Below are 27,191 nucleotides of genomic sequence, written 5' to 3'. Positions count from 1 at the left end.
CATGTGTTAATGTACCATTTCGGGCAAGCGACCAGGCATAGCCCGGCAGACTGCGCGATTCATTCACACTCGAGGGGATTCGGCAACACATTTCCTGCCATTGATGTAGTTGCAGAAATCTGATCACAGTCTCACAACCCCTGCCTTAGACCTGTGCAATGTCTTGGGGGGGGGGGGGGGGTTGACGAGAACCCCAATCAATCATCCGGATGCCCCTCGCCCGGGAACTACCATAGAAGAAGGATGCCATTGTAACAGGCACTACACGCTGTGGGGACCATGCCCGGTTTTGATGCCTTTTGCAGTCTTCAATGCTCCTTCGTCTGAAGGCTTATTCCTCTTGATCCCCGCCCACCCCCTCTCCAACCCTTTACCTCTAACACTCCCTCCCCTTCTAGGCAGTCATTCGTTCTTTTCGCTCTTTCACACTTGTCTTGCTAATATCAATTCCACCTTTTCTATTTTCAGAGCCATGCTGGCTCATGGTTCTAACAACTAACTAGCCTCTTACCTACTTTCTTACCACACATTGGCCGGACCACGTTCACGATCACGACTTGAGCTGCCGAGTTTCCCACGACAAGAGAGAATCGTCCCGACCCACACGATACGTACAACTCCAAACTCGAGCAGGCAACTCAAGACGCGAACATGGACTCCAAGACCGATTACGCGATGGACAAGAAGGATTACAGCGACCTGGAGGTGGTGATGCGCCAGTCGATGATGCCGAGCGACAAGTGCGTCATCGACAGCAAATTCCAGGAGGCCACGTCCAGCCCATCTCCTATCGTCTCACCCGCACCAGCCTACGTCGCACCCGTCACCATGGCCAACTCGCCAATCGTTCCGCCTTCGAGGACCACCACCGACGACAATGCTAGCTTTTTCAATCCCAAGGCCATGACTCCCCAGCGGGAGGAGAAGACGATTCTGGGCCTGAAGAGGAAGACCTTCATCCTCGCCGCCGTCGGCATCGCCGTGGCGCTGGTTCTAATCCTCGGTCTGGCTATAGGCCTTACTATGGGAAAGACCGGCAGCTCTGACGGAGCGCCTGCGGTTGACAGCAAGAGCTCCGTCATCCTCGAGAACTCCAGCTTGGCCGCGACGAACTGGACCGACACCAACAACGTTGGTCGCGCCGCCGTCTTCTACCAGGACAAGTTCAACGGCCTGAACGTCATGCTCTTCGACTCCCTCAGCGGGTCATGGACCAAGCGAAACGTCACGGCCAGCGTCATGAACTCCTCCTCCATCCCGGCGTTGGACGTCATGCCTGGCACCCCTTTGGCCTGTGTCACCAACAGGTTTCAGGTCAGCCTCTACTACCTGCAGAGAGACAACACCGTCTCCGAGGTCTACTCCCCGAACCCCGTCACCGACCAGTGGATGCCGGGTGCTTTGAACCCTACCCTTAACCCGCAGGCCTCCAACGGTTCTCGCCTTGCCGCATACTGGCAAGTTTGCCCCAGCTGCACCGACACGCTCTTGCTCGCGTATGAGAGCAACGGACAAATCCAGCTTGTGAACTCGACCAAGTTACAATGGCAGGCCATGCCCTCTATCAGCACCAAGGTCGTCCCGGGCAGCGGCCTTTCCATGAACGGCTTCACCGACTTCAACGGCGGCGGCCCGACGGGAACCGACGCCAACGCCATCCGCGTTTACCAGTCCGCCAACGACAACCTCATGGAGCTGCTCTCCGGGCCCTTGACCGACCATCGCTGGGAGTTTGGCAACTTTGGTAAGCATAGGCACTCTTGCAACGAAACGAATCCCGACTGACCAGATGACCAGGAAACCCACTCACCTCCAAACTCCCCACCAATCCTGCGCCTGAGATCGCCTCCTTGAGTTTCGGATCCACTGGTTGGACTGAGAGCCTGGCCACATACCTCACCGCCAACGGCATGCTGGTCTCGGCGCACTGGAACGGAACGGCCTGGACGGTGAGGCCGCCGAGCCTCGATAAAACCTTTGGCAACGCAACTGCGATCGCCGCAACCCAATCTCAGCGTTATTACACCCTTGTGGATGGCTCAATCCACCAGTACAGGGTGGAAGCCTCAGCAGATCCTTTCACGTGGTATCATGTCAACCAACTCTTGGGCTAGGCGACGTGCCATGCTCAACAACAACATGATGGCCTGACAAGCGTGCCCCCCTTACGGCCAGTCGTATGGAGCCTTAATACATTTGAATTTCTTTATAAATACTTTCTGTACCAGTCGGCCCTTCTGCTTTCACATTATCTTTGCGGTATGTATAGGCGTTGGTGTTGATATTGATCTGCGCCCTCTTGGTACGACTGCCTACGCAGCGTCGGACATAGAAGACGTCCAAGGGGGCATGAGAAAAGGGTGTTGCTGATGAAGGAGAGAGAGAGAGAGAGAGAGAGAGAGAGAGAGGTGCGACAGAAAAGAAAAAAAGACAAAAAAAAAATCCCGATGTGGGACGAAGACTTGTTTACTGGGCCAGTCCGCATGTCGAACCACTAAGCGCTATTGCAACGTGCGTGCTTACAGGGTCAGAAGCATACGCCGAGGCACGCCTAGCATGTGAGTTGGTGGTCACAAACAATGATTGGATTGTTTCAAGTGGCAACTGGGAATCATGGCAGCTTACAGACGGATGTCAGGATGCCGGGCTGTCTTGCGCGGTGTAATAGACTCTGTAGAGGCGCTATAATTGTTTCCGACTCTCTTTACGACTATGTTTATGTTACGGTGGACTTGGAGGACGATACCACAAGAATGAAGGAAGAATGTTTCATATCTGTATATCATACAACTACTCATGAAATCTAGAGATCATTGCTATTCGAACGTGTCTTGGTCTTGGCCTGGCCCAATGTAGTCACCGGTATTTTCATATGCGGTAACTCATTCGTCTTTGAGGCAGTAATTAGATGACTGGTCCGTCGATTCCAATGAGAGGCTCGGTTGCAATAGGCCCGCACTAGCCCTCAGAACAGGTGAAGTTGCAGTGGATCTGATGCAACTATCGTCGTGGACGCGGGGTATGACCAAGAACCTGGTGGCGCAAGAGAGGAGCCGACCACTTTGATGTTAATCGCAGCATAGAATAAGCGGATGGAACTACGTTTGTTCAAGAGTGTTCATCACGAAGAAGTAGAACCCGAATTTTGGGTGTTTTAAGGTGCATGGCGTGTTGAAACGGCTCAAGCAAGACGTGATGTGATGTCGGGAGGTTCTTTCCGAGTGAGCGGAACTGCCGAAAAACCGGTTTAAGCATGATGGATCGACTTAATCAAACAGTAAGACAGACCCACACCTGTATACCACGGCTTTGTAGGTTTTTTTTTCTTTCTTTTTTTTTTCTTTGTTCTTTTTCCTTTTAGTATTCTCTTTTTCCTTCTTTTTGTTGAGCCAGACAATGCTCGTCTTGTTTTTCACGGAAACGCCTTCTGTACTACACAGTTAAATTGCAACGAACTTTGGGTTGACTATGGCTTCAGAAGATTACCTGACGGTCTGAATCTTAAAATGTACGCTAGCAAAGCCATACTGCAATAGTAGTAGTGAATGTTTCGTGACTGGTGTAAATTGTGGATAAAATGACGCAGTCTGTTAGAATATCAACTCAAGTTGGAAACCTTACGAATCTGAAGCTGGGAAATCATTGCACTAGAGATTCAAGGACGCATGCTGTATAAAATATAGCGCCTTTGCTATAGGCTACTTGGGTAGGAGATTGCTTCTTACTTGCAGTGTAGCAGGCTTTTTCTGCTGTGGGCAGGGAGTTACGTGTTTTGTTACGCATACCGTCAAATCGGGCCAGATGGATCGGATTATGCAATGATGTAAAAGTGTCATGTCCCAACGTCATGGCGGGAAAAGGCAGACACCGACGATAACCCTCTCTTGGCTGAGATGATCCTCGCTGTCGCATACTTAATTTTGTCCCGCCGTCTTGTTTCATGGCATGCATGGGCTGATAACTACGCAGGTCTACGACCGCTCGCGATAAATGGTAGGGGACATTGGGTTTGGAAACCTTGAGCGAAATCCGAACCCCGCCATCTTCGTCAGTCTTGATCAAGATGCTCTCGCGCATTCGATTGTTGTGTGTTTTGGGGGCAATTTCAACCTCACTGTCTCAGCAATCATCTCAGTGTTGCCTTGATGTTTGATTAACCCGCTTATTAACCAAGAACATCATGGCGGCTCACACAGGCTTTCTGAGCTATGTCGTCAACTTCAACATGGCTCCCTTGGCTTTGATTGGATTTGTGTCTTTGGTGGTAAGTGTAGTTTCAAGCCTTGGCAGCGTTGACCGATCATCTGTCATCGGTTTCAAAGCCGTCTGATGCCACCGAGGCTGACAGCTCATAGACTCTTGCCTACGTTTTCGGAACCATTATTTACAACGTCTATTTCCACCCACTGTACAGGTATCCTGGCCATAAGCTACCGGCCGCCACTAAGATACCTCACGCTCTGTGCAGTGTTTCGGGTCAGGCGCATCACAAGATTCTGGAGCTGCATCAGAAATTTGGTCCCATCGTAAGGGTCAGGAAACGACTTGCAAGCAAGACTGAGCGACCAGATTTTATGGGTTCCACGTTGCAAAAGAGAAGCGGCTCTGAGGTACGGTAATTACGCTAGCAGAAGATGTGAAATTACTAAGACGCCACAGGAACTCACTTTTGAAGAGTTGAAGTCCAATGCGGCGATCCTCATTACTGCTGGTTCCGAGACTACCGCGACAGCGCTTTCGGCTACGACGTACTACCTCTTGACAAACCCCAATGCTCTGAAAAAGCTCAGTGATGAGATTCGCAACACGTTTGCATCCGAAGCCGATATCGACATGAGTAGCTCGCAGAAGCTTGCCTATATGCATGCCGTGATAAACGAGGGCTTGAGGATGTATCCTCCGGTCCCGACTAGAATGCCGCGCAAAGTGAACAGCGACGGCGGTGTCTTCTTGGGAGAATATGTGCCTCCCGACGCAAGTCAAATCATCAACTCAACTCGCGACAAACACAGATAGAAGTCGCTAACACGTGCAACAAGACAACTGTCCAAGTTTGGCATTGGGCCACGTTTCGTAGTCCGGTGAATTTCTTTGACATGAGATTAGCCGATGAGAGCAACGGATGGGATCAACGGAGTCGGGGGTACTTGCTGTGGGAGAAGGCGCCTCTCAAGGTCTTCCTCACCCCCGGAAAAACGGCTTGAAAAAGCAAGTAACCAGGAAATGAGTTTCTACGGAAAGTCAGGCTCAAAGCTTGGTTGTTGATATTACATCGTAACCTGTATACCTGTATTTTCATATTTGAAGTATGACTGTATAGATATCCTAGAATTGAAGGTTGTCGCTCCCCTCAAAACTGAGAACTGTACGAGCCCCATAATACCACGTTGATTAGACCTCCCCTTATATACTTAGTCTATTGCCGCGATATGAAGTTAGAGGAGAGCGAAAATGAGACCGTGATTTGTTACCTCGAGCACTACTCCAACGCTAGCGTACGGTTATCAACAAACTTGAAGACAAATGCCACAATTTGAGTAACTCAACCGACCGAGTTTGCCTATCGTGAGAATTGAAGTGAGTTTGAAAGGCATAAATATTACTTACATACTCGTGGTGTACATCCCACCGAGCAGAGTAATATTAACTCGAGTATCCGTAGCATTCATTCAAGACTTCTCGATGGGAGTGTAGACATATTCTGGTGTCTGTGACTTCCCATCCACTGTGGTTGGCGTCGATCAGCAAATAGAGCATCGAGAAGTGGCTACCCCCACTAGGCAAAAGGTTCATAGCGGCAGAAGGGGGGATGGAGGAGAACCCACTTTTCAGGGTTCTTATACGTAGTAATTATCGAGTTACTTGCATGGGGGTGGGTGATGAAACAATGACAGCTCAGTCCCAGGCTCCCGGAGCCCACGACGAGATCTAAGCGCCCACCGGGGAAACCAGCGGGATCAAGTGAACCAATCACTTGGTTGGAGAAGGTAGAAAACGGCAATGTTTCGGGAGTTTCGGGAGCTTCGCCGAGGACATGATACAATTGCAGTGCGAATCGAGCCGACGCAGGAATTGAGTTTGGTGCCAGCCAGGCAAAGACAGACGCTCATTCGTTCGGTGATCTAAGAAGCAATTTACGCCGCTCAGTCATCCACGTCCCGCTGCCAAGACGGTCATCTCCAGGGGTGGAAACGCAACGCACCAATCGATTTCCCTCTTTTCACCACACGTTTCACTCAAAGGGGACCCCGGAGATTTTCATGTCACACACGGCCTTCCTCCACTCGAGTTTGTCCCGTAAATGAGCAGAAGAAGGTTCGGTACACCACCACTTTGTGGCCTTCTTTTTGGCGCATCGTCATTGGGGCTGAAGTCGCGAGGGGCCCACTGACTTCCGCTTTCCATCCGGGGCGCGTGGGAATAAGATGACATGATAAGGGGTTTGGTCCTCTTGAATTGGCGAGCGTTTCGCTTGCCTGTCTTGCTTTGTCAAGCTGCCTTCTTTCGACTCGACTCAGCTGCCATGGGTCTCAAGTACCTCACCTGTGCTGCGGCCATCGTCGCTGTAGCGGTGCATCCCTGGCTATCTGCTGCCGTCGATCTTGAGCTCAATATCACGAGCCTGATCGGTGGCGAGCTGGATTCGGACTGGACAACCATATACTATTCCGAGGACAAGCCGTTGCTTCTTGGCAACGATGAAGAGGCGGCCACGGGAGGCTTCCACGCGTGGGACCTGAACAGCGACTCGCCCCTTTCCGAGGTCAAGTCGGTGACCACCGGCCGAACGAAGCTCATCACGGCAGTCTACGATGTCGCCGGCAAAGACCTTGCAGTCACGATCGCGATGCCGGATTCCATTATCCGAGTCTACGAACTACCGGCCTTCACCGAAATCGAGTCTGCGCAAACGACAGTGCTCGGGGATTGGTCCGCTCTTTGCCCCTGGCGCAGCAGGAGTCTGAACGACTATGTCTATCTCTTCGGAAAGACCCGGGCTGTGCAGTACCTCATTCGTCAAGGGAAGGACTCTGTCGAGCTGGTTGAGGTGAGCATCTATGGCCTGTTTCGGACCCCTCATTTTCTTCACCATTCGTTGACTTTCTATTACAGGTTCAAAGCTTTCCGATTCCGACCGAGTTCTCGGGTTGTGCCGTGGTCAGATCTCAGTCGAAGATGATAGCCACTGCCGAGGATGACAAAGACCTCTACATTTTTGACCTCAAGGAATCTACCGTTGCGCCCGAAATCACCAAGCTCGGCGAAGCCCCAGATGATGTTACTGGCATTGCCGTCTATGTCTCCAACACCGCTGGCCTGGACTATTTGTTCGTGGCCCAAGAAGACACCATCGGCGTCTACGAATACCCGTTTCGACTTCTCGGTAGCATCCAATTGACTGGTTTGGAGGACATTGAAGTGGAAGGCCTCAGTCTCTACCAGGGATTTACCTCCAAGTACCCAAGCGGGGCCCTCGGCTTTGCCTTGGAGGCGGATCCTGATGTTGAAGGCTTTGGCTTGGTGTCTCTGGACGGCGCACTCGGCGAGCTGGGAGTGTCAGTCAACACCGCTTACGACCCCCGGAACCGGGCTGGATGCCGCACTCGCTCCACCATCTGTGAAGCCTGCTCAGGCAACGGCTACTGCCAGGCGAACGGAGCTGGCTGCGCCTGCTTCGCCGGCTTCACCGGCGACAAATGCGACGTGTTCCAGTGTACCGACAACTGCTCCGGACGCGGCGAATGCGTCGGGCCCAACCAGTGCAAATGTCAAGATGGGTGGGGAGGCCTTCACTGCTCGTTCCTCCTCGTCGAGCCTTCGTACGAGACTGACCAAAACGGAGGCGACGGCGACGATCCGGCCATCTGGATTTCGCCCGTGTCGGCGGAGGAATCCCGCATTATCACTACGACGAAGTCTACTGCCGGTGCTGGCCTGGGTGTCTTCGATCTCACTGGCAAGCTGCTTCAGACCATACCCGCCGCTGAGCCCAACAAGGTCGATATCATCTACGATTTTCAAGTGGGTCGCCGAAAGGTAGACCTCGCTTTCGCCGCCTGTCGCGGAGATGATACCCTTTGGTGAGTCATACTTGGTCCTCCTGCGATTTTTCTCAAGACCGTGACTGACGTAGCTTCAGCCTCTTCGAAATGACTTCAAACGGCACGCTCAAGGAGATTCCTGGCGGCATTCAGCCTGTTGTGCCCGATTATAGCGTCTACGGGTCTTGTGTTTATAAGTCTCCCAAGACCGGCAAGCAGTACTTGTTTGTCAACGAAAAGTCCGCTCGCTACCTGCAATACGAGCTGACCTCGACGTGCAACGGGACACTCCGAACGACACTGGTACGCGATTTCACTGGCGGCTCGGGCGGACAGGTCGAGGGATGCGTGACCGACGAGGACAACGGCTGGATCTTCCTGGGCGAGGGGCCTGCAGCTCTCTGGCGGTACGGTGCCGAGCCCGACTCGTGTGAGGAAGGCCTACGGATTGCCTACGTCGGCGATGGTCAGACGCACGCCGATGTCGAGGGCGTCAGCCTGGTGTACGGCGCGAAGCCTGACCAGGGCTATGTGATCGTCTCTAACAAGGGCGTCAGCGCCTACAACGTGTACAGGCGCGCCGAACCCCACGAGTACGTGACGACGTTCACAATCACCAAGTCCTCCGACGGTCAGGTCGATGCAGTGTCCAACACCGACGGCATCGCCGCCGTCGGCACTCGTCTGAACGAGGACTTCCCTCACGGCGTCGTCGTCACCCACGACGACGCGAATCAGTTGCCCGATGGCAGCACAAGTGCCGAGGCTAGCTTCAAGCTGGTGAGCCTGGAGAGGATTCTTGGCTCAGATGCGCTCAAGTCGCTCAACCTCTTGGATGATGTAGACGCAGATTGGGACCCGAGGAAGTAAGATACAAACGTAATGCGGGCGAGAGACCGGGGACTCCATACACAAACATACCATTCGAGTATATACTACAAACGAGAACATATGATGACCAGCGTACACCAGCTCTGCGTGCTACGTGTCGCTGACTGTCGGCATCTTGCGAGTAAGGCGAACTTGTTAATTATATTATTCCACTAGACAGGGACAGGAGGGCTAATGGTTACTTTTTCCATGGAATGTGCTCACATCAAGCGACTGAAGCTGTTTTAGAGATTGAGGCGCGGTTCACTCGGTGGTGGTAATATTGATAGACAGGACTTGTGGGATGACTGACACGGCACCGACCACGAAGGTCAACACTGTGGCTCAGGAAACGGATTGATACTCTTCTGGTTGGGTCGTTCCAGAAGCCGTATGAGGGACAGTCGGGAGAGAGCCTCCCCTCAACAGGTTTATTCATGTAGAAGCAAGATACTATGGAATGAGACGGCTGAACTCTGAGAGAACCACTCCACTGGCAGCACGTGTTTCCGTGTTATTACCCCAAGTGAGGAACCCTTTTTTCCAGCTCAAAGACAAAGACAGCTTCTCCTGGGCCACGTTGAATGCTGGAACAATGACAGATTTCACGTTCCGCGTAATCAGTGCTTCCGAGCGAGCTATACCTATCTAGCTAGCAACGATGGATCGTTGAAGGAACAATCGATCGGGTTCTCTTGTATCCAGATCGGGGCCTAGATGATGGAGTCCAATGGTCAGGTGCCACTGAGGTGGTTGAGTTTGTATGAAGGGAAAACACAGACTGCTGAAAGAACAAGCAAAGGGGGATGAAACGGAGATGGAAGAATTTCATCAGGAAAACGGGCGCCACTTCTCACCGGGCAACGGTCAACTCCCCCAGAGCAGATGGCGGCTGGGCAAAAGCTTCGCATGCCATTTTCCATCGAGATTCGGTGGCTCGAAAACGCCCTTTTTCTTGTCGCCGTTCGTTGGCGGCTGGTGCTAGGCCTCCTCACACAAGATAAACAAACCGTGGTCGATGGGTACGTACCGATGAATCAACGGAGGAAAGAACAGAGCGATCCAATGATGGGGGCCCCTCTCGCCGGAGTCCTTTCCTGTACGGATATTCACCCAGACAATCAATTAGGTAGGATGGACGTTCCCCGTGCCTGCACATTCTAACTCCAATGGGGCTGCTGAGCCCCACTCATCCGTCCCGATATGGCCAAGCCTTCCCTTTCCTAACGGGCTGCGCGCCGTCGTCTCAGTCTTTTGACAGCCTGGGCAACAGCCCCTGGTTTACCGGTACTTAGGAACCGGTTGATACCTTAGCCCAAGTTTCGTGTTTCCATAAAACAAAAGCGCGCAATAGAGAACACCAGTGGCCTTTGTATGTGGATACCTGTGTACCTGTGTACCTGCCTACAATAAGGGCTCTTTCCATTCCACGCCCAGATAGGAAAGGAAGAGGAAGTAGATGGAGAAAGAACCAACCAACCCCTAGAGCCCCACTCCTTCCCGTCCTCGTCGATCATCCGGACTTGTTCCCACAACACCATCGGCCTCAGCCGGGCCACACTTCTGCCACCATCGATCGATGCAAATTCGTCCGGTCATCTGTCTCCGACCATGCTGTATCCTCTCTCTCGATCCACCATGTTTCACCGTCGCCCTGTCAGCGCCCTTTCCGTGGGCCGTCTCCGAGGCGCCATCGAGCTATCATGGCACCCTACCTAGGCGCAGGTACGGACGGGCAGAGGATGCCGCCGCTCATATTGTATGTACCCGGGCCCGACAAGCCAGCCAGCCACACACCACTACACCGCTGACCGGTGATTAGCAGCAGTATCGAGCCGTTGTCCTGTGTGATTCGAGAAGTCTCGACAACGCCGCCGCTACACCACCGCCGCAACCCCCTGGTGACCATCGCCGGTTCTTACCTACTACCTACGATGCAATCTAGTCTGCCGAATCGTGCACTATTGCTGCTCGATCCGCTCGAAGCTGTCTTTGTGCCGTCATGGGTGACGGGTAACAACAAGCAACCTTACCACGACCCGGCTGCGACTCCAACTCCTGGCCACTAGGGTTGCTGCGCGCCCTAGTATGACGAGATGGTTGTGTGCGTGGGTGGTGGATCCCACGACTTCCTAGCTCTAAAGGCACCCAACAACCTCCCACACGACCTCATCGTCGTCTTTTTCGAATAAATACTAACCCACCGCGCCCAGTTTGTTCATCTTTTCCTCTCCCCCCCAACCCACTGCTCATTACAACCATCTTATGCTCGCGCTCTAGAAGCAGCTTCTCGATTCCTAGACTTATACCCATTCTCTTCCGGAAAGAGAAACCAAAGTCAACATGCGTGGCCTTTACATCGGACTGGGTGCCGTTGCCTTGGTGTCCGTCAACGCCAACCAGTACCCCAACTGCGTATGTTTCCCTCTTATGCAACACTCTAGCCCATCTACCTTTTCTGATCTTTCATGTCTTTCTTTGATCTACATGTCGACATGAACTATGCCTGCGGGCCGTTCCTCTCAAAAATATCTGACTGACGAGATACTACAGGAACACGACAACTGCTACAATAACCTCATCGACGACCGCTTCAAGAATGAGGCCAACGTCTTTTGTGTCGACTTCCTGGATGGAACCACCACCGCCCTGAGTGCCATCCCTACAGACTTCGCCAACTGCGACAGTATCAAGGCCGCCTCGTCTGCCTGCTCCTGTGTCACTTACACCTTAACTCACACCGTTCCCGTCACCACGAGTACTCCTTCCTTTTGGATCACCAGCACAACGGCCCCTTCCACCACTGTCAGCACAACTGGAGTTGTCTGGACCACCTCCACCTCGTCAGTTGTCGACAGCAGCAGCGAACACTCAAGCAGTACATCGTCTACTACGTCATCTACAACAAGCACTTCTTCCACTGCCAGCAGCACCACATACTCAAGCAGCAGTACATCATCTACAACCTCTATGACAAGTAGTTCCTCAACTGCTAGCAGTACATCGTCTACTACATCCCCTACATTAAGCAGTTCTTCTACTGCTAGTAGCAGTACATCGTCTACTACATCTCCTACACCAAGCTGTTCTTCTACTGCTAGTAGCACTACAGTCACAAGTAGCAGTACATCATCTACAACCTCTACAACGAGTAGTTCCTCAACTGTTAGCAGTACATTGTCTACTACATCCCCTACATTAAGCAGTTCTTCTACTGCTAGTAGCAGTACATCGTCTACTACATCTCCTACATCAAGCTGTTCCTCTACTGCTAGTAGCACTACAGTCACGAGTAGCAGTACATCATCTACAACCTCTATGACAAGTACTTCCTCAACTGTCAGCAGTACATCGTCTACTACTTCCTCCACAACAAGCACTCCTTCCACTGCTAGCAGCACATCGGCCTCAACAACCTCTGTTTCTTCAACCATTAGCAGCAGCGTCTCCAGTACATCATCTACAACCTCTATGACGAGTAGTTCATCTACAACCTCTATGACAAGTAGTTCCTCAACTATCAGCAGTACATTATCTACTATTTCCTCCACAACAAGCACTCCTTCCACTGCTAGCAGCACATCGACCTCAACAACCTCTGTTTCTTCAACCATTAGCAGCAGTGTCTCTAGTACATCATCTACAACCTCTATGACGAGTAGTTCATCTACAACCTCTATGACAAGTAGTTCCTCAACTATCAGCAGTACATTATCTACTACTTCCTCCACAACAAGCACTCCTTCCACTGCTAGCAGCACATCGACCTCAACAACCTCTGTTTCTTCAACCACTAGCAGCAGCGTCTCCTCCACAACCTCCTTTGATACAAGCGCTTCCTCGACTGTTACTACATCCTCTACGACAGGCTTTTCTTCCACTGCCAGCAGCACATTGTCTACCACTATTACTTCAGTAAGAAGCACCTCGTCAACTGCTAGTAGCATATCATCCTCGATTACTTCCGTTTCTTCTGTAGAGAGCATTTCTCCACCCATACTCTCTTCAAGTGGCACGTCGACTACCACAACCTCCATTTCTTTAGTAACAAGCACCTCATCAACTGCCACCAGCAGCACATTGTTTACTACCTCCAAGACAAGCACTTCACCCGTCATCAGCAGCGCCAGCGACTCAAGCACCACAGCAACCACTTCCATTTCTCTTACCTCGGCAGTAAGCATCTCATCGACTGTCGTCAGTAGTATCACGGGGTCAAGCAGCACGGTGTCCTCCTTTTATTATGAAGAAAGCACACCCGTGGCATCTGAGACGAGCACTTCTGCGGCTTCTTTGACGAGCACTTCTGCGGCTTCTTTGACGAGCACTCCCGTAACTTCTGTGATCAGCATTCCCGTGGTTTCTGAGACGACCATTACCTACCCCGTGACTGATAGTTCTACCAAGCTCACCACCTCGACTATCTACACAACTCGGGTCATGACTTTGACTCAATGCGCTCCTAATGTCCCTGACTGTTCTCTCAGTCCCATCACCACTACCCAGACGATTGCTATTTCAACTACTGTTTGCCCCCTGACGGAGGAGTCTAAGGGGCCTGTCACTACCAACCTATATACCACCTCGACTATCTACACAACTCGGGTCATGACTTTGAATCAATGCGCTCCTAATGTCCCTGACTGTTCTCTCAGTCCCATCACCACTACCCAGACGATTGCCATTTCAACTACCATTTGCCCCCTGACGGAGGAGTCTAAGGGGCCTGTCACTACCAACCTAAACACCACACCAACGACTAAGATGACTACATCCACCATCTACACAACCCGTATTGAGACCATCACAAGGTGCCTGCCATCTTTTCCCAACTGCCGCGGTCAAACTTATGTCACAACTAGGACTATTGCTGTTTATACGACCGTGTGCCCCGTCATTGAGACATCCAACAAGCCCGTGATTCCTATTCCGACGGACGAGCTGACCACTTCTATCATCTACACGACCCGTGTTGAGACGGTCACTGGGTGCGCGTCATCCACCCCAGGATGCTCTGAACAACCTTACGTTACGACCAAGACCTTTGCAGTTTCCACAACGGTATGTCCAATCAACAAGGGGTCAACCGGGCCCGTAATTTCGCCACCTGCTGCCCTACCGACGTCCTGGACTACCTCTATTGTCTACACTACCAATATTTACACTGTCACTGCTTGCCAGAGCAATACACCTGGCTGCGTTCCCACTCCCCGTATCACCACCGAGGTGGTTCCCGTCTCTACAACCATTTGCCCCGTCACTGAAAGCGAGCCGCAAACCCTCACCATTGCTAGCCCTGTTTCCATCAGCACACCTCCTATGCCGCCTGTAGGCACTCCTTCAGCAAACACTCAGTTTTCTCATCTTGTAAGCTCTCAACTTGCACCCTCGTCGGGAACCCAACCTACTACTCCTGGGAAGATTCAACCCGCTCCCTCGGTAGGCACTCCTCCGGCCAGTTCTTCCCCAGCTAGCTCTTCTCCGTCTGGAGCTCCCCTGTCTGAACTTCCCCCGGCCCAATACCCCCCGATAGGACTCCCTCCGGCGGGCGCTCCTCCGGCGGGCGTGCCTTTAGCCGGTTCTTCCCCAGCTAGCTCTTCTCCGTCTGGAGCTCCCCTATCCGAGCTCCCCCCAGCCCAATACCCCCCGATAGGACTCCCTCCGGCGGGCGCTCCTCCGGCGGGCGTGCCTTTAGCCGGTTCTTCCCCAGCTAGCTCTTCTCCGTCTGGAGCTCCCCCATCCGAGCTCCCCCCAGCCCAATACCCCCCGATAGGATTTCCTCCGGCGGGCGCTCCTCCGGCGGGCGCTCCTCCGGCAGGCGTGCCTTTGGCCAGTTCTTCCCCAGCTAGCTCTTCTCCGGCTGGATCTTCCCTGTCTGAACTTCCCCCGGCCCAGTACCCTCCGATAGGATTTCCTCCGGCAGGCGCTTCTCCGGCAGGCGCTTCTCCGGCAGGCGCTTCTCCGGCAGGCGCTCCTCCGGCCGATTCTTCCCCAGCAAGCTCTTCTCCTTCTGGAGCTTCCCCGTCCGGTCCGCCCACAGCTGCGACTCCCCCAACTTACTCTCCCCCATCTAAACTTCCCCCGGCCCAATTTCCCCCGATAGGATTTCCCCCGGCCGGTCCTTCTCCATATACAGCTAGCTCTCCCACGGCTGGCTCTCCTCCCGCCATCACCACTCTCGTTGCCGCTCCTACCAGGACCATGTCTACTCCCGTTCAGGTCAGCGGCAACGCAGCTGATCGCCTTGGTTCTGGCATGCCTGCTGCCGTAGCCGGCCTTCTTATTGCTGCTCTCCTCCAGGTATGAGTAGAGACTGTCTGGCAGGCCGACATTCATTTCATGATGGATTTTCTTTTCTTTTTTCTTTTGGTGTATATTAATAGATGGTGACGGATTGCCCTGCGACAAAGACTTAGACATGCATTATGAACTGCACTCCTCAATGGACCTTGCACTTGTAAGATAAATATTCAAGACGCCTGCCACGATGCGGGCAGGATTTTTAAAGAACTTCTATGGCCACTGGCGTGGCACAACACACTTGTTACATCACGATAGTTGGTCGACACATTATATATAGGAGCCTCCCTAAAGAGATTACTGTTAAATTAAAAAGAATGTTTGCCATTTAATAGCGAATTATCCCTAGATAGATAGATTGAAGGCGGTGCCCTTGGTCTGGCGATAACTTGTATTTCTAGAATCCGCTGTTGTGACATTATCTATAGTAACTCGAAACCTCATAGTGACTATGAGATTAGTTTCCATGTGATGCATGGCCTGGTCAAAAGCCCCTGCAACGGCCTGTCCACACCACAAGGTGTGCTTTTTTCTGTTACCTTCGGAGCTCCTCCTGTCTGTTTCCTTTTTGTCCTCATGAGTGGTCAGTCCGCTGGGAAGGTCGGCAGCGGCTGATTGTTGAGGCGGGCGAACACGCACGCTCGCCACCCTGTTAGTGGCAGCAAGTCAGCGTCGAGTCTACAGTTCCATACCGGTGCATGCCAGCGGATGAGGTGGGGGGGTGGGATAAGTACTTACACATCAACCAGTCGACATATGCCTTGACAACGTTAATGTAGGTGTACGCGACGACTATGATTAAGTGCAATGTCAGTCAGTATCAAGTGCTTTTTTTTCTTCATATATAATTGCGTGTACGACGGTTGGAAAGGGGGGTGTCATCAGAAATACTCACTCTCGCCGGTTTCCCGGTAATGCTTCGCAACGGCATCATGGAACATGCCATACATGTCGGACAGGGTGACGGGGGCGGTTTCCATTATGATCCCGAGATTGGACCAGTGCTTCTTGCTGTCGGACATCCCGAGCGCTCGACCTGGGAATTTGGATGCGGTGGGTTGCGAGGTCTTTGGATAGGCAGGAGGTTAGTCAAGATACTCTGCAAATTCGGGGCTAAGGGAAATAAGAAGACCAGAATTAGGCTCGATTCAGATCTACTGCAAATTCTTGTCGCTCACGGAAATGCGAGTCTCGGTCCAAACGAGAGGTTTTGTCATCATAAGTGTCGAACGCTATTGGGATGGCATGAAGAAGGGGGGTAGAAAGAAACAGAAAGCTCACCGGGAGAAAGCCCGCAATTATGCAGGAACTTGTAATGTGTATCCTGGTGATGAGGTGTAAGGTTAGCGCGTAAACCAAAGACGCCGACGGGACTTTCGGCGTCGGGAACAGGATGCCATGATGGAAAGGCTCTATCAGGAGAACGATTGATGGAAGAGTCTCTGAAGGACTTGTGCTTCGGATTCTGACCAAGGGTATGTTCATCATGCGAGGCTTTCATGGAGTCTCGGGGACAACAATGGCGTATAAAGATTAGAGATAGAGAAGGCTGGCTAACTTACCCAGTTGGGCCGAGTCTTCTCAAATGAAAGCAGGATGAGTGGCAAAGTATGGTGGACTGTTTCGTCAGCTGATTTCCCAAAAGGTGACTATGGGGAGGGAAGGATTACAAGCAACCGAAAGCAAGAGGAGATCGATCAGGAGGAGTGTGCAAGCCACTCAAACTCGCAAGACAATACGCCGGAACCGATACGAGAGTAATAAAGAGTAGCCACAATATGTCGCAGCTTGGGTGACTTACTACGGCAAGCTCGGGATATAATCCGTGAAAAGTTGCCAGTTCGGGGTCTGTGAAGCTGCAATCATTAGCAGTTGGATCTATCAGTGGACGAGATAAAGGGGAAGATGCGGCCAGAAGATACCATAAAACCTCGTTGACACTTGTCTTGACCGAACACAATCTTAGTCATCATGAGAAGCATATGTCGCAAGGCGAGCGATCGTAGAGCGTCGGAACAAGAGACAGAGGGAAGAAGGAAGGGGCTTACCACGTCGAAGCAACGTCTCAACTAGAGGGGTAATCTTCAGAACTAGGGTTTGGTAGAAAATTGGGATGCTAGCAGTGTAACCTGGGGTCAGCATGAGTCTTGGCAACACAGCGTGATGAATGGTACATGACCAGGGAAGGGAGAAATTTGATTCAGAATGATACCGTTAGTTGATCGGGGGCACGGGGCCTCGGATGCACTGGAGAATCTGTTCATCATGCAAAGAGGACGAATGTAATAGCAGCGACGAAGGACGGTGACAAGAGAGACAATGAATTGACTTGCCACGAGTGTTGTAACAACAGCTTCCACGATGTTTCGGTTAGGACATTGATGGGCAACAAGCTCTGTACGCGAGTTTGGAAGTTAGCGACAGGCCCTTCAACGGCACGACGGAGAAGACGACGGCAATGGAGGGGACGAGGTCGAGTCAGAGAAAGGATAAAAATCGCTCAAAGACGCGAGGTCTCAGAAGTCTTGCGAAGATTCCATCATCAGGGGAAGGCCATAATAAATGCGACGTCGGCAGGGCAGAAGAGACCAGAGCTTACCATGCGATGAGTCAATGCTTTCAATATTAACGGCTTCAGTCGAGCCGAATGCAGGAACAATTGTGTCTGGCAAAAGAAAATGAGTCAGCGTTACGACGTAACATAATAGAAAGGAAAAGACACTCGCGGTATAAATTCAAGAAGAGAGGCTTAACTCGAAGGCATCGGCCCGTATAGCGCGTGTGATGGAAATCAAGCCAAAATTGCCGAGCCGATAATGTGCGATGACCGCGGTTTGTTGGAGAAAGGAAATGGAAGGTGCTTACCGTTATGGGGGGAGGCAGATCAAGCACGACGGCTCGGCGTGGACGGAAAGCCGAGCTGCTCGATGAGCTTTTGCTGCGAGGCGAAGGGCGAAGAAGATAAGCAGGCACGAGCCTGTATGGGAGAAGAGAGTTGTGTGGTGGATGAATTTGCGGAAATGTTCCGAGAGGAGAAGCAGGCCACGTGGGCGTAGTGAAAGAAGACGACTTGCGGTAGAAAGAAGATCGCGGTTGCTGAAGGGAAGGGCGGACCCTCGAACGCGTGCTGAGGGGGGAGCGGTCGTTTCCTGGGGAAACAGTTCTCGGCGAGGCTAGAGGGCGTGTTGAAGAGCGATTGTGACAGCCTTTTCTGTCCGAACGGATCTGTGTGAAGGAAGGTTTCGCAAGAGGTGAGTAGCGAAGGCGGATTGTTGGGAGGAGGACGAGGCAGGGCTTGAGAGACAAGGAAAAGAACCATAGCAATGGTTCTTTCTCTGTTTTACATAATCAAGAAGAACATTCAGATTTTGCTGGAATCAGGAAAACAAAACGTCCTGGTTTGGGCAAGAACAACAAAGAGTGATTGTGGGGAAGGAGCAGGAAGGGTTTGGAAGAGATGATAGGTCTTCTAGTTGACCTGGCGATACGAGAGACCAGATAAGTCATCAAGACGCGAATAAGTCCTTGAAATAATAGTTAAAGGTATGTACAAAGATTTGTCTTGGCCAGCACACGTAGTGAGAGGTTGGTGGACAGCCAGGCAGATGCTCTTTATTGCGTGGCCTTTGGAGCGCAAGAACTGGGACGCAGATCACGACGCTTTCCAAACTACTGCAGAGAGTTATGCTATCTGTGACGATACACTGTCATATTGCTATATTTGCGCCACATCCCAGGCCGTGTTTGTCCTCCCTCTGACGGACTCAAGACCCCAGGCCGATGCCGTTCTCGTCGACGGGTACTGAGAGCATCAGGATCTGTCCCAATGCCGAGTTTGGTTCTTCCTACCCACAGAACAAGCACAGGTCGACCCAAACACCTCAGTAGGCAGCGCAGTCACTGGGAATCAAGTCAGTCAAAAAGCTCCGGCTGTATTCGAGGCATTTTATCTTATTTTTCTCTTACTCTGAGAATCGAGCTGTGTATTAAAACCTCTTAACTCATAAATATGTCTTTCCTCATCATCATTAGGGAAGGGCTTATAGATGTCAGAGAGAAACCCCCTTGGACGCAGTCAACTGGCACCTCGCATGGTTATAAGCATCCCCCCACCCCCCGTCAAGATTCAAACATGCGCGCCAGAAGTCGAAAAAAGAACAGTCTGCTTCCTGTACCTCCATACTCGTCTCCTGGGACGCCAGCTGAACCCCCGAACTTTCCACCTTCCTTCCACCCTTGTTCACCTGCCACCATCTCAAGCACAGAGCGTCAGTACAACATCCTGCTCCGCCGTGCACACTTTGACCTGGCTCCCGCCGGGGCTTACGCCGGTCTCCCATACGATAGCCGGACAGGTTGCCTGCCGGCTCGCGACGACGACCTTGCTCCCCTTGAAGCCGTCCCCGAAGACGGTGCTCAGGTCGTACCACACGGCGCCGCTGCCGCTGCCACCGGCGTCCAGGGTATACGCGAAGACGAGCTGCGGCGCGCCCGTGTACAGGCCGTCGCGCGCGCTCGTCACCTTGAGCGCGCGGCCGCCCGTGGCCGGGTCCCGGGCAAAGGGCTCGGCGTAAGTGCCGCCCCCGCCCGCGAGGGGGCCCGCGGCGAGCACGTCGCTGCCCACGGACCAGACCGAGACCTCGGCCGCGCAGTTGTTCACGACGGTGGCCTTGCCGAGAGCCGCGATCGGCGTGGCCGCGGCAAGGATGGAGAGGAGGGTCTTGGGCTGCATGATTTTTCTTTTTAAGGTGGTGGGGTTTTTTTATGGGAAGTCTGAAGTGCTTAAAGTGATTTGATGAGTTTGGGGAGGGACGGTTTGTCTTGGGTCTTGGGATGCGGGATGTCGAAGGTTTGGATGGTTTGTTTGACTGGTAGCTGTGGCTCCATGAAGACGAGTGGTGACTTGATCCCTCAGTTTAAATACTCATTCTTGAACCACCATCTCATCAAAGCATGCCACCGAAGCCGTCGTTGCGTCCCTCCCGCAGGAGCATGATTCGTCATGGGGCGACGGCCACGGGAACCAAGAAATCCCAATACGAGCGTCGATCAACGAGTGTCACGATTATTCCCCCATCGAGGTTGGGAGCAGGCCACGCACAAATTCTGCTGACGGGATCCCCAGGACCACTCCACCAACCGCCAAGGAAAGGGGGGGGGGGGGGGGGGCCTCAATTCAAGAGAGACAACGTGATGATGCCCCGCGAGAGTGTAAGACGGGAACACGAACGCGTGCTCTCGAGGCGGGTAGGGCAGATCGACGACGAAGGATCTCCTTCCCCCAGAGAGGAATATTGGCGTGCAGTGTGGTCATGAGTTCAAGACATGATCTGGGGAATACGAGAATCCTCGCTGCAGCCCGGCAGCTGCATGCGACGTCGGCTTCCGGACGGATCAGCCAGTGGCATCGTCGCTGGTCCTGGTGCATTGGAGGTAGAGGAGAAGGGCCCCCCTCCCAGGTGGGCTGACATGGAGTGGTGTTGGCTGATCTGCCGTGTTCGTTCTCCCCCCGCATCTCCCGGGCGGCTCGGCGGAGACATCTGGAGACTGTGCCGCTTTACTCGCCTCGGCCATCCGCACTGTAGTAACCGCATAAGGGGAGTGAGGGGACTAGCGTCGGGCGAGATGGGCATTCCGCTCTTTGTCGGCCAAAATAGGATCCTGCAAAGTGTTGGATGCGGGCAGGTTGATACCCGTACACTCGTTGTCGATGGCCAGGCACGGGCGAGCCCTTGGTTCAGCCCAACGACAATGTGCGGTAAGCATTGGGGGCGCATGGCACACTTCGATACGAACTGACTAGCGGCGGGGTTCAGTGGCTGGAGACAGGTAGTCTTGGCTGGGCAGAAGGGCAAAGTGCAACCGAAACCGTGTCAGGCGACGAAGGGTTCATAAGAAAAGTTGGGCTCGATTCTTGTTGGGTATATTCATGATCCATCATTGCGCCAAAAACCAGTCTAAACATCATTGTCCCAGAAATCAGAAAATTCCCCGTCTTTCTTGTCGACGCGTTGGGTATCATTGCCTAATAGCACTCCTCAACGCCGCTCCCATTTTTAGCTCCCCATGTTTCCTGGTATCCAATATCATATCGCTGGAGGGTCAACCTCTAGAAAGTTCTTTTGATATACACGTCTCGCTTCTTATGTCCATCAACTCGCTCAAAGTGATCGGAATAGTATAGGGATGAAGAAAAAGAAAAGAAAAAGAAAAGAAAAAGAAAAGAAAAAGAAAAGAAAAAGAAAAGAAAAAGAAAAGAAAAAGAAAAGAAAAAGAAAAGAAAAAGAAAAGAAAAAGAAAAGAAAAAGAAAAGAAAAAGAAAAGAAAAAGAAAAGAAAAAAGAAGAAGAGGAGGAAGAAGAAGAAGAAGAAGAAGAAGAAGAAAAAAAAAGATTGTTCAGTAAGGTTGGTGGGATCCAAACGTTGGCACCGTCGACTCGCCCTTTTTGCGTTCTCTTTTGGCGTATATCAGCCCGCAGACGTTGCAAAGAGTGCTGGGACCGTCCGGGCCGGGCCGCCACTCGGGGGTGTCGACACGGTGGCACTTGTGGCAGGCAAACTCGACTTTGTGGCGGGGCCGATGGCCGCCGGGTTGAGCACCGCGGCCTGGTGCGTCGTTTCTGGAAGCTGCTTGTTGTTGGCTTCCTCTGCCGAATCTCCGCTTAGACGCGCTCGGGTCGTCCTTCCTCAAGGACTTGATCTCGTTGATGTCACGGGCAATGCCGTGCGAGAGCCGGGACATGAGGCGGATGTCATCATCGGTGGCCAAGGCATGCTCGTTGGTGGACTCGTGGCCGGCGGCGGGGATGGAGCCGTTGTAGCCGGAGAAGTTCTCGGTCAGGAGAAGCAGCTGCTTGGCGCTCTGGCGGATCTGTAGCAACAGGATATTAACATCTGGAAGGTGGCCGATGGGAAACGATTTGTAGATGCATCAAGGAGGACAAAATGACGCAAGTGCGGGCGAAGCGATAACAAGGTTAATAAGAAATGGATGAGGGAAAAGGACATACGCGTTGATGACTTTCGCCTTGCCTGAGATGGTTCCACGATAGCTTCGTCGGAGAAACCGGGTCTTGTTGCCCATCGTTGCTGGCATCGCCGTGCGGCTCGGTCGGGTTAGCCGTAGTCTGGAAACGGGTGCCCGAAGGGGACGACCCGGGTTTCGGGAGGGAAGCGGATCGTGGACTGGAGGGGCCGGAAGGCATCAAACGAACCGGTGGCCCAGAGCCTGGTCGAAGGCAGACGGCGTGCGCACGTGGGGACGCACGGGTGAAGGGCAAGAGTCAAGCGAGGGCCCTGGGGGAAAGGGGGGGAGGGGGCGCGGGAGGAAAGGAAAGGAGCAGGCGACGGATGGATGGAGGACCGTCGATGCGAAGAGAGATCGACGACCGACGGTGTGCGCAGCGGTGGTGGACAACTCGGTCGGTCAGCGGCGGTCGGCAGTCTAACGGCGATGGTAGTAGGTAGGCGTAGTGGGCGGTGGTGGGTAGCGCATGCACACAAGGTTGGAAATGTGTAGCGACCGCGATCGGTGATGGTAATGTTCGATCTTCGGACATGGAAGGTGAAATCGGGATCGGGATGGTTTGATTTATCAAGAGGGAAAGTCGCCGCTGCATAGCTGCATGGCGTTGGGGGAAGAAAGGGCGGGGGGGGGGGGGGTTGGCAAGGAAGGAGGAGGGGCGAATTGTTCTTCTTCCTTTTCCCGTGTGGTGGTTGCGGTCTCAGGCCACCGAGGGACACAGAAGGATGGGATTTTGCTAGGCTGGGAAGGGGAATGACACAAGTCAATGAATGATACAAAAGGCGGGGGGGATGGCCTGCGCCTGCGGACGTGGGTACTTGGACTTGGACCCTGAAAAACTTGGTCGACGACAGAAAGAAGAAAGAGGCAGCAGCCAATGGGGATGTGGATGGATGCAGCAGGCACGGAAGGAGACAAGGGAAGGAGTGAGAAGGAAAGAGACAGCTAGACCAACAAGAACCAGTCGCTGTGGTAGGTACTGTGTCAATCACTGTGTACATTGGTGTAGAGCTACATCGTACCAGACACAGAGGTACCGTATGCTTCCGAGTCTAGCCCGTCTGGCGCCAATAATCTGCACTCAGAGGGGAACGTGTGGAGGCAACAATCAATAATGCACCGAGTGCTCAGCAGTAGGGACAGTATGTTGACACTGTGCTAAGTACTATACTTCTCTGTACATTCTTCGTACAATCCGCTACCTAGAAAGGTTATCTAACCCTAGGTATCCTCATGTCATCGTGAAATCATAAAACAAAACGAGCGAGGATAGGAAAGCAAGGGGAAGAACCAATCAGACCAGAAGCTACACTACACTACATAGACACAAGCAAACATTCGGCCGCCAGACCCTTATGTAAGCCAGCTCAGTTCCCACCACCACCACCACCACCCATCGCCACTCACCTCACGATAGGTTCTGCATCTCCGGAGTTTCCACTCCTGCTCTCCGGCGAATCATGTAAGATGGTTCGCCAGTCTCCCTTTGGCCTGCTCCAGCTTTACACAGTGGCAATCTCGTCGGTTTACTTGATTATCTGTCCTGTGCCTGTGCCTGTGCCTGACCATCTCGCCTGTCCGTGCATCTCCTCATTGGCCCCTCGACTGCCCGAAAATCTTTCCCGGCTCTTTTTGCCTCCACCAGCCGGGTGTCGGCATGCCGGAAATGTAAAGTAAACCGACCCTCACCCTGTGCATGTTCTGTCTCGCCCTGCCTGTCCGCGATCGACACCACTACATCTATAGCTCGTCTCGCTCCCACTCGCCCTCTTCATTTGGCTTTACGCAGCTCCACGACTCCCTGTCGTCTTTGTCGCCACCGTCGAACCTAATTGCCGACGGGTACGCGCAGAGCGGCCTCGTCGGCGCCTCGCTCTCGTTGCCCCCGCTGAGCTTGAACCCGTCCAGCACCGCAGGTGCCTTGCCCTCCTCCACCCACGACCGCAGCGTCTCGAGCCCCCTGAGCGGGTAGTAACTGCCGTTGAGCCCGTAGCAGTGGAACACCCCTGGCGCTTCGAAGTGCCGGTAGTACCCGGCCGCCCCGGCGTCCCCCGCGAGCACCCGGTCGTAGTAGTTCCGCGTCGACCGCATCGTCACGCACTCGTCCCAGAGACCGTGCCAGCTGATCATCTTGCCGCCCAGCCGCTGAAACTCCGATAGGTCCGCGTCGTCCGCCCCCATGATGGCGTCGTACTCTCTGCGGCTGGTTGCGAACGCCTCTTCGAGGTCGCCGATGCTCATCTCCGTCACCTCGTAGCCCCGGTCCTTGCGCACGAAGTTGCGGATCCACTCCGCCGCCATCGGGAACGGGCGCCCCACGCACCCTCTCCCCGGCACGCTGCAGTTGGTGTTGCCCAGCCCGAAGCGGCCCGTGAACGGCGCGCCCACGGGATACCCCTTGGCCAGCCATAGAGGCCTGCCGTCCGCGCCGTGCGGGCCCCGCCAGATCTCCCGCGCAATCTCGGCCATCTCCGCCGACATAGCCATCTTCATCGTCCCGCAGTCGAGCTCCCGGCCAACGGCGTCGGCGGGGTCGAAGGCGCACTTGTCGGGGTCCGCGATGACGCCGTCTTTGACCCCGTCCAGCTCGTCGCAGGCGTCGATGGCGAACTGGCTCATATAGATGAGCTCGCACACGTGCGGGTAGAACTTCTTCTGGTTCATCACGAACTGTGGCCAGTACGTGCTCATGATCAGGCTTGGCTGGTTGATGGCCGGCGCCCCGGCGTAAATGCCGTTGTAGTCGCCCGGGTACCGCTGCGCTTCCATGAAGCCCTGCCGACCGCCCGTTGAGCACCCGTTCCAATACGAGTACTTGGCCGCCCTCGAGTAGTACTGTTCTACGATAGACTTGGCGATGACCGTCATGTCGTGCACCGAGACATGGGCAAAGTTGACCATCAGCCGCTCGTTGATCGTGCCATCGTCCTTGAGCGCCCACGGCGCCTCCTTCCATGCCTTGTCGCTATGCCCAGCGTCTGTCGCGCCCGCTGGTCCACTTCATCAGTCCTCGCCCTGGATGGAGAAAAAAAAAGATATCATCTACTATTTGCGCAGGGAGGGGTGGGCGGGTGAAAGGTCTGAAACCTACCTGCATAACCACGCGCCAACGTCGCGACGACTTGCTCGCTGCCAAACTGCCCGGCCGAGTAGCCCCCGCCGCCGACACCCACGAACCGTTCGTTCCAGCTCTTCGCGGGCGGCAGCCACACCTGCACCCGCGTCGCGTCGTCGAAGCCCGTGTGGACGTACGTGACCGTGACGTTGCAGAAGCTGACGCCGCCCGACGACGGGATGGCTGCTCGGCCCTCTGGCGTCCTCGCGCTGAACTCCAGGCCCTTGACCTCATCCGCCACCAAGCTGACAAGGTCAGCGCCCTCGAGCTCCGCCGGAAATCTGAAGGCGTCGGGCGAGCACGGGTTCTGCGCGGCCGCCCATGTCCAATCTGCTAAGCGCAGCGCCGTGAAGAGGGTCGAAAGGCGCTTCATGGTACGCGCAATGCCGGTTTCCAGTTTAAATTATTTTTTTCCCCAACGGGAGCGACGCCTTTATGGACATCGACATCAATGGTTTCCTACAAAGACAACTTGGTACAGGCGTCGAGGTCGTTAAATCCAATTCGGATTGGCCAGTGACCGGCGAGCGCCTGAAGGTATGCGGATGCGCTGGCTTAACGTGCAAGTGGCGCCACGTGCTCAGACGGTCAGACCTCGAATGTGACACAGGGCAGGACACCGTCGGATTGATGCGTGTCGCAAAGACTATTTTTCCCTTCTCGGACGGAATCTCGGGGGCCGCCAAGGTCCCGCCGCATGATAAACGGCGCGGGGACAACCATAGGCCTTGAATGCTTTATGGATGGATTGCAGTGTCTTCGAAAGTCCGACGAACGGCCTCGACGGGTTGATCTGCGAAGCAAATGCCATGGAGATCTTAATATGTGATGTGCTGGCAATGCGAACCAGCCGGATCTGGTTTTCATAGCTTTCCCTACCCCGTAATCGTAACGCTAGTCTCATGAGAACAGCCGTGCTGCTCTCTTTGATCCTACACACGTGGCAAATGGAAGTACTTGTGTCAGTTAGATCCGAACCCTATCGGCGTCACATTTTTGGGTTGGTGGCCCAACTGGCTCTTTAGACAAACAGCGCAAGGCAGGCTAGGAGGGCTGAGTTGGCAAGCGCCAAAGAGGTAGCACATACCCGCCTCCGTCATATGTGCGTGGCAGTCCGCCGTATGGGGATTCATTGGGACTGTGATAGACCGCTGAAGTATATTTGCCTTTGGTGATTGTTTCCGAGATTGAATCGAAGTGCGACGGGTAGGAAAAGCTAGAATTGAGCCAAAGGAGGAGGGAGGCAAGAGGGAGGGAGGGAGACTTTACCTGAAAATTCCTAAAGCAATGAGGCGGGTAGCAAGTAGGTTGTGGTTTGTCGTCCGCTTGCCACTCGATGTATACCTCTTCCACGGGCAAATGCAACCCGGCATTTTAAACCGGACGATAGCCTGCATGAGCCGTCCAGTCCCATGCGGGTACTCCTGTAGACCCCGACCCGCCACACTATCGATGTTGTCCGGCGGATTTCTTTAAACTCCGAGCCCCCTCATGAGGGCGGAGAAGATGGCCACCGCGACATGCGTGGAGCCCCTGGCTTTAAAGAGCCTGACAACCCGACAGTCTCGCGGACCGAAGCCGTCCATTAATGCGTTGTCGTACCTAGTCTTGGCATGGCATTTGTTTACTTGTTAACTATGGAGCTCCAGTACAATCCGGTATATATTGAAAGCATGACTTAGAGGCAGAGCATTTGGTCTTGATTAGATAGCGTGTACTGATCCGTCAGCGCTAAGGCAGTTAAACTTTCTGGTTGAAAGATATGCATAACCGGCTCAGAAATTGAGTGTGACTGGGAATAAAGAAGGATTGGCTTTTCTGTGCTTAGAATACCTAGAGCT

At 53.4% G+C, this 27,191-nt stretch overlaps 8 protein-coding genes across 8 annotated transcripts; 4 read left to right on the top strand and 4 right to left on the bottom strand.

The window, feature by feature from the left end:
* Nucleotides 1-651: 651 nt before the first annotated feature.
* LY79DRAFT_670537 (uncharacterized protein) lies at nucleotides 652-2,114 on the top strand (the record flags this gene model as incomplete). Its single annotated transcript, XM_060563791.1, has 2 exons — nucleotides 652-1,744; nucleotides 1,798-2,114. The coding sequence occupies 2 exons, from the start codon at nucleotides 652-654 to the stop codon at nucleotides 2,112-2,114; spliced, it is 1,410 nt and encodes a 469-aa protein (XP_060413049.1).
* A 2,066-nt stretch (nucleotides 2,115-4,180) lies between these two features.
* Nucleotides 4,181-5,016, top strand: LY79DRAFT_670536 (cytochrome P450; the record flags this gene model as incomplete). The annotated part of the gene is made up of 3 exons (XM_060563790.1): nucleotides 4,181-4,264; nucleotides 4,356-4,610; nucleotides 4,660-5,016. The coding sequence occupies 3 exons, from the start codon at nucleotides 4,181-4,183 to the stop codon at nucleotides 5,014-5,016; spliced, it is 696 nt and encodes a 231-aa protein (XP_060413048.1).
* Nucleotides 5,017-6,523: 1,507 nt separating this feature from the next.
* Nucleotides 6,524-8,912, top strand: LY79DRAFT_517543 (phytase; the record flags this gene model as incomplete). Its single annotated transcript, XM_060554948.1, has 3 exons — nucleotides 6,524-7,048; nucleotides 7,114-8,081; nucleotides 8,141-8,912. The coding sequence occupies 3 exons, from the start codon at nucleotides 6,524-6,526 to the stop codon at nucleotides 8,910-8,912; spliced, it is 2,265 nt and encodes a 754-aa protein (XP_060413047.1).
* Nucleotides 8,913-11,255: 2,343 nt separating this feature from the next.
* Nucleotides 11,256-13,279, top strand: LY79DRAFT_670534 (uncharacterized protein; the record flags this gene model as incomplete). The annotated part of the gene is made up of 5 exons (XM_060563789.1): nucleotides 11,256-11,327; nucleotides 11,466-11,717; nucleotides 11,792-11,889; nucleotides 12,892-13,088; nucleotides 13,185-13,279. The coding sequence occupies 5 exons, from the start codon at nucleotides 11,256-11,258 to the stop codon at nucleotides 13,277-13,279; spliced, it is 714 nt and encodes a 237-aa protein (XP_060413046.1).
* A 2,517-nt stretch (nucleotides 13,280-15,796) lies between these two features.
* Nucleotides 15,797-16,234, bottom strand: LY79DRAFT_670533 (uncharacterized protein; the record flags this gene model as incomplete). The annotated part of the gene is made up of 3 exons (XM_060563788.1): nucleotides 15,797-15,861; nucleotides 15,951-16,004; nucleotides 16,108-16,234. The coding sequence occupies 3 exons, from the start codon at nucleotides 16,232-16,234 to the stop codon at nucleotides 15,797-15,799; spliced, it is 246 nt and encodes an 81-aa protein (XP_060413045.1).
* A 3,233-nt stretch (nucleotides 16,235-19,467) lies between these two features.
* On the bottom strand, nucleotides 19,468-19,944 carry LY79DRAFT_591011 (Bys1 family protein; the record flags this gene model as incomplete). Its single annotated transcript, XM_060561222.1, has 1 exon — nucleotides 19,468-19,944. The coding sequence occupies one exon, from the start codon at nucleotides 19,942-19,944 to the stop codon at nucleotides 19,468-19,470; it is 477 nt and encodes a 158-aa protein (XP_060413044.1).
* Nucleotides 19,945-21,608: 1,664 nt separating this feature from the next.
* LY79DRAFT_591010 (uncharacterized protein) lies at nucleotides 21,609-22,295 on the bottom strand (the record flags this gene model as incomplete). Its single annotated transcript, XM_060561221.1, has 2 exons — nucleotides 21,609-22,082; nucleotides 22,218-22,295. 2 exons carry the CDS (start codon nucleotides 22,293-22,295, stop codon nucleotides 21,609-21,611), a joined length of 552 nt encoding a protein of 183 aa, XP_060413043.1.
* A 1,680-nt stretch (nucleotides 22,296-23,975) lies between these two features.
* LY79DRAFT_517489 (tannase and feruloyl esterase) lies at nucleotides 23,976-25,723 on the bottom strand (the record flags this gene model as incomplete). Its single annotated transcript, XM_060554945.1, has 2 exons — nucleotides 23,976-25,225; nucleotides 25,327-25,723. 2 exons carry the CDS (start codon nucleotides 25,721-25,723, stop codon nucleotides 23,976-23,978), a joined length of 1,647 nt encoding a protein of 548 aa, XP_060413042.1.
* Nucleotides 25,724-27,191: the final 1,468 nt, after the last annotated feature.

The sequence above is a fragment of the Colletotrichum navitas genome (genome assembly GCF_030913465.1).
Source record: "Colletotrichum navitas strain CBS 125086 chromosome Unknown LY79scaffold_38, whole genome shotgun sequence".
NCBI classification, from domain to species: domain Eukaryota; kingdom Fungi; phylum Ascomycota; class Sordariomycetes; order Glomerellales; family Glomerellaceae; genus Colletotrichum; species Colletotrichum navitas.
Note: the sequence above shows the minus strand (reverse complement) of the source record. Positions and strands in the feature narration are given on the sequence as shown.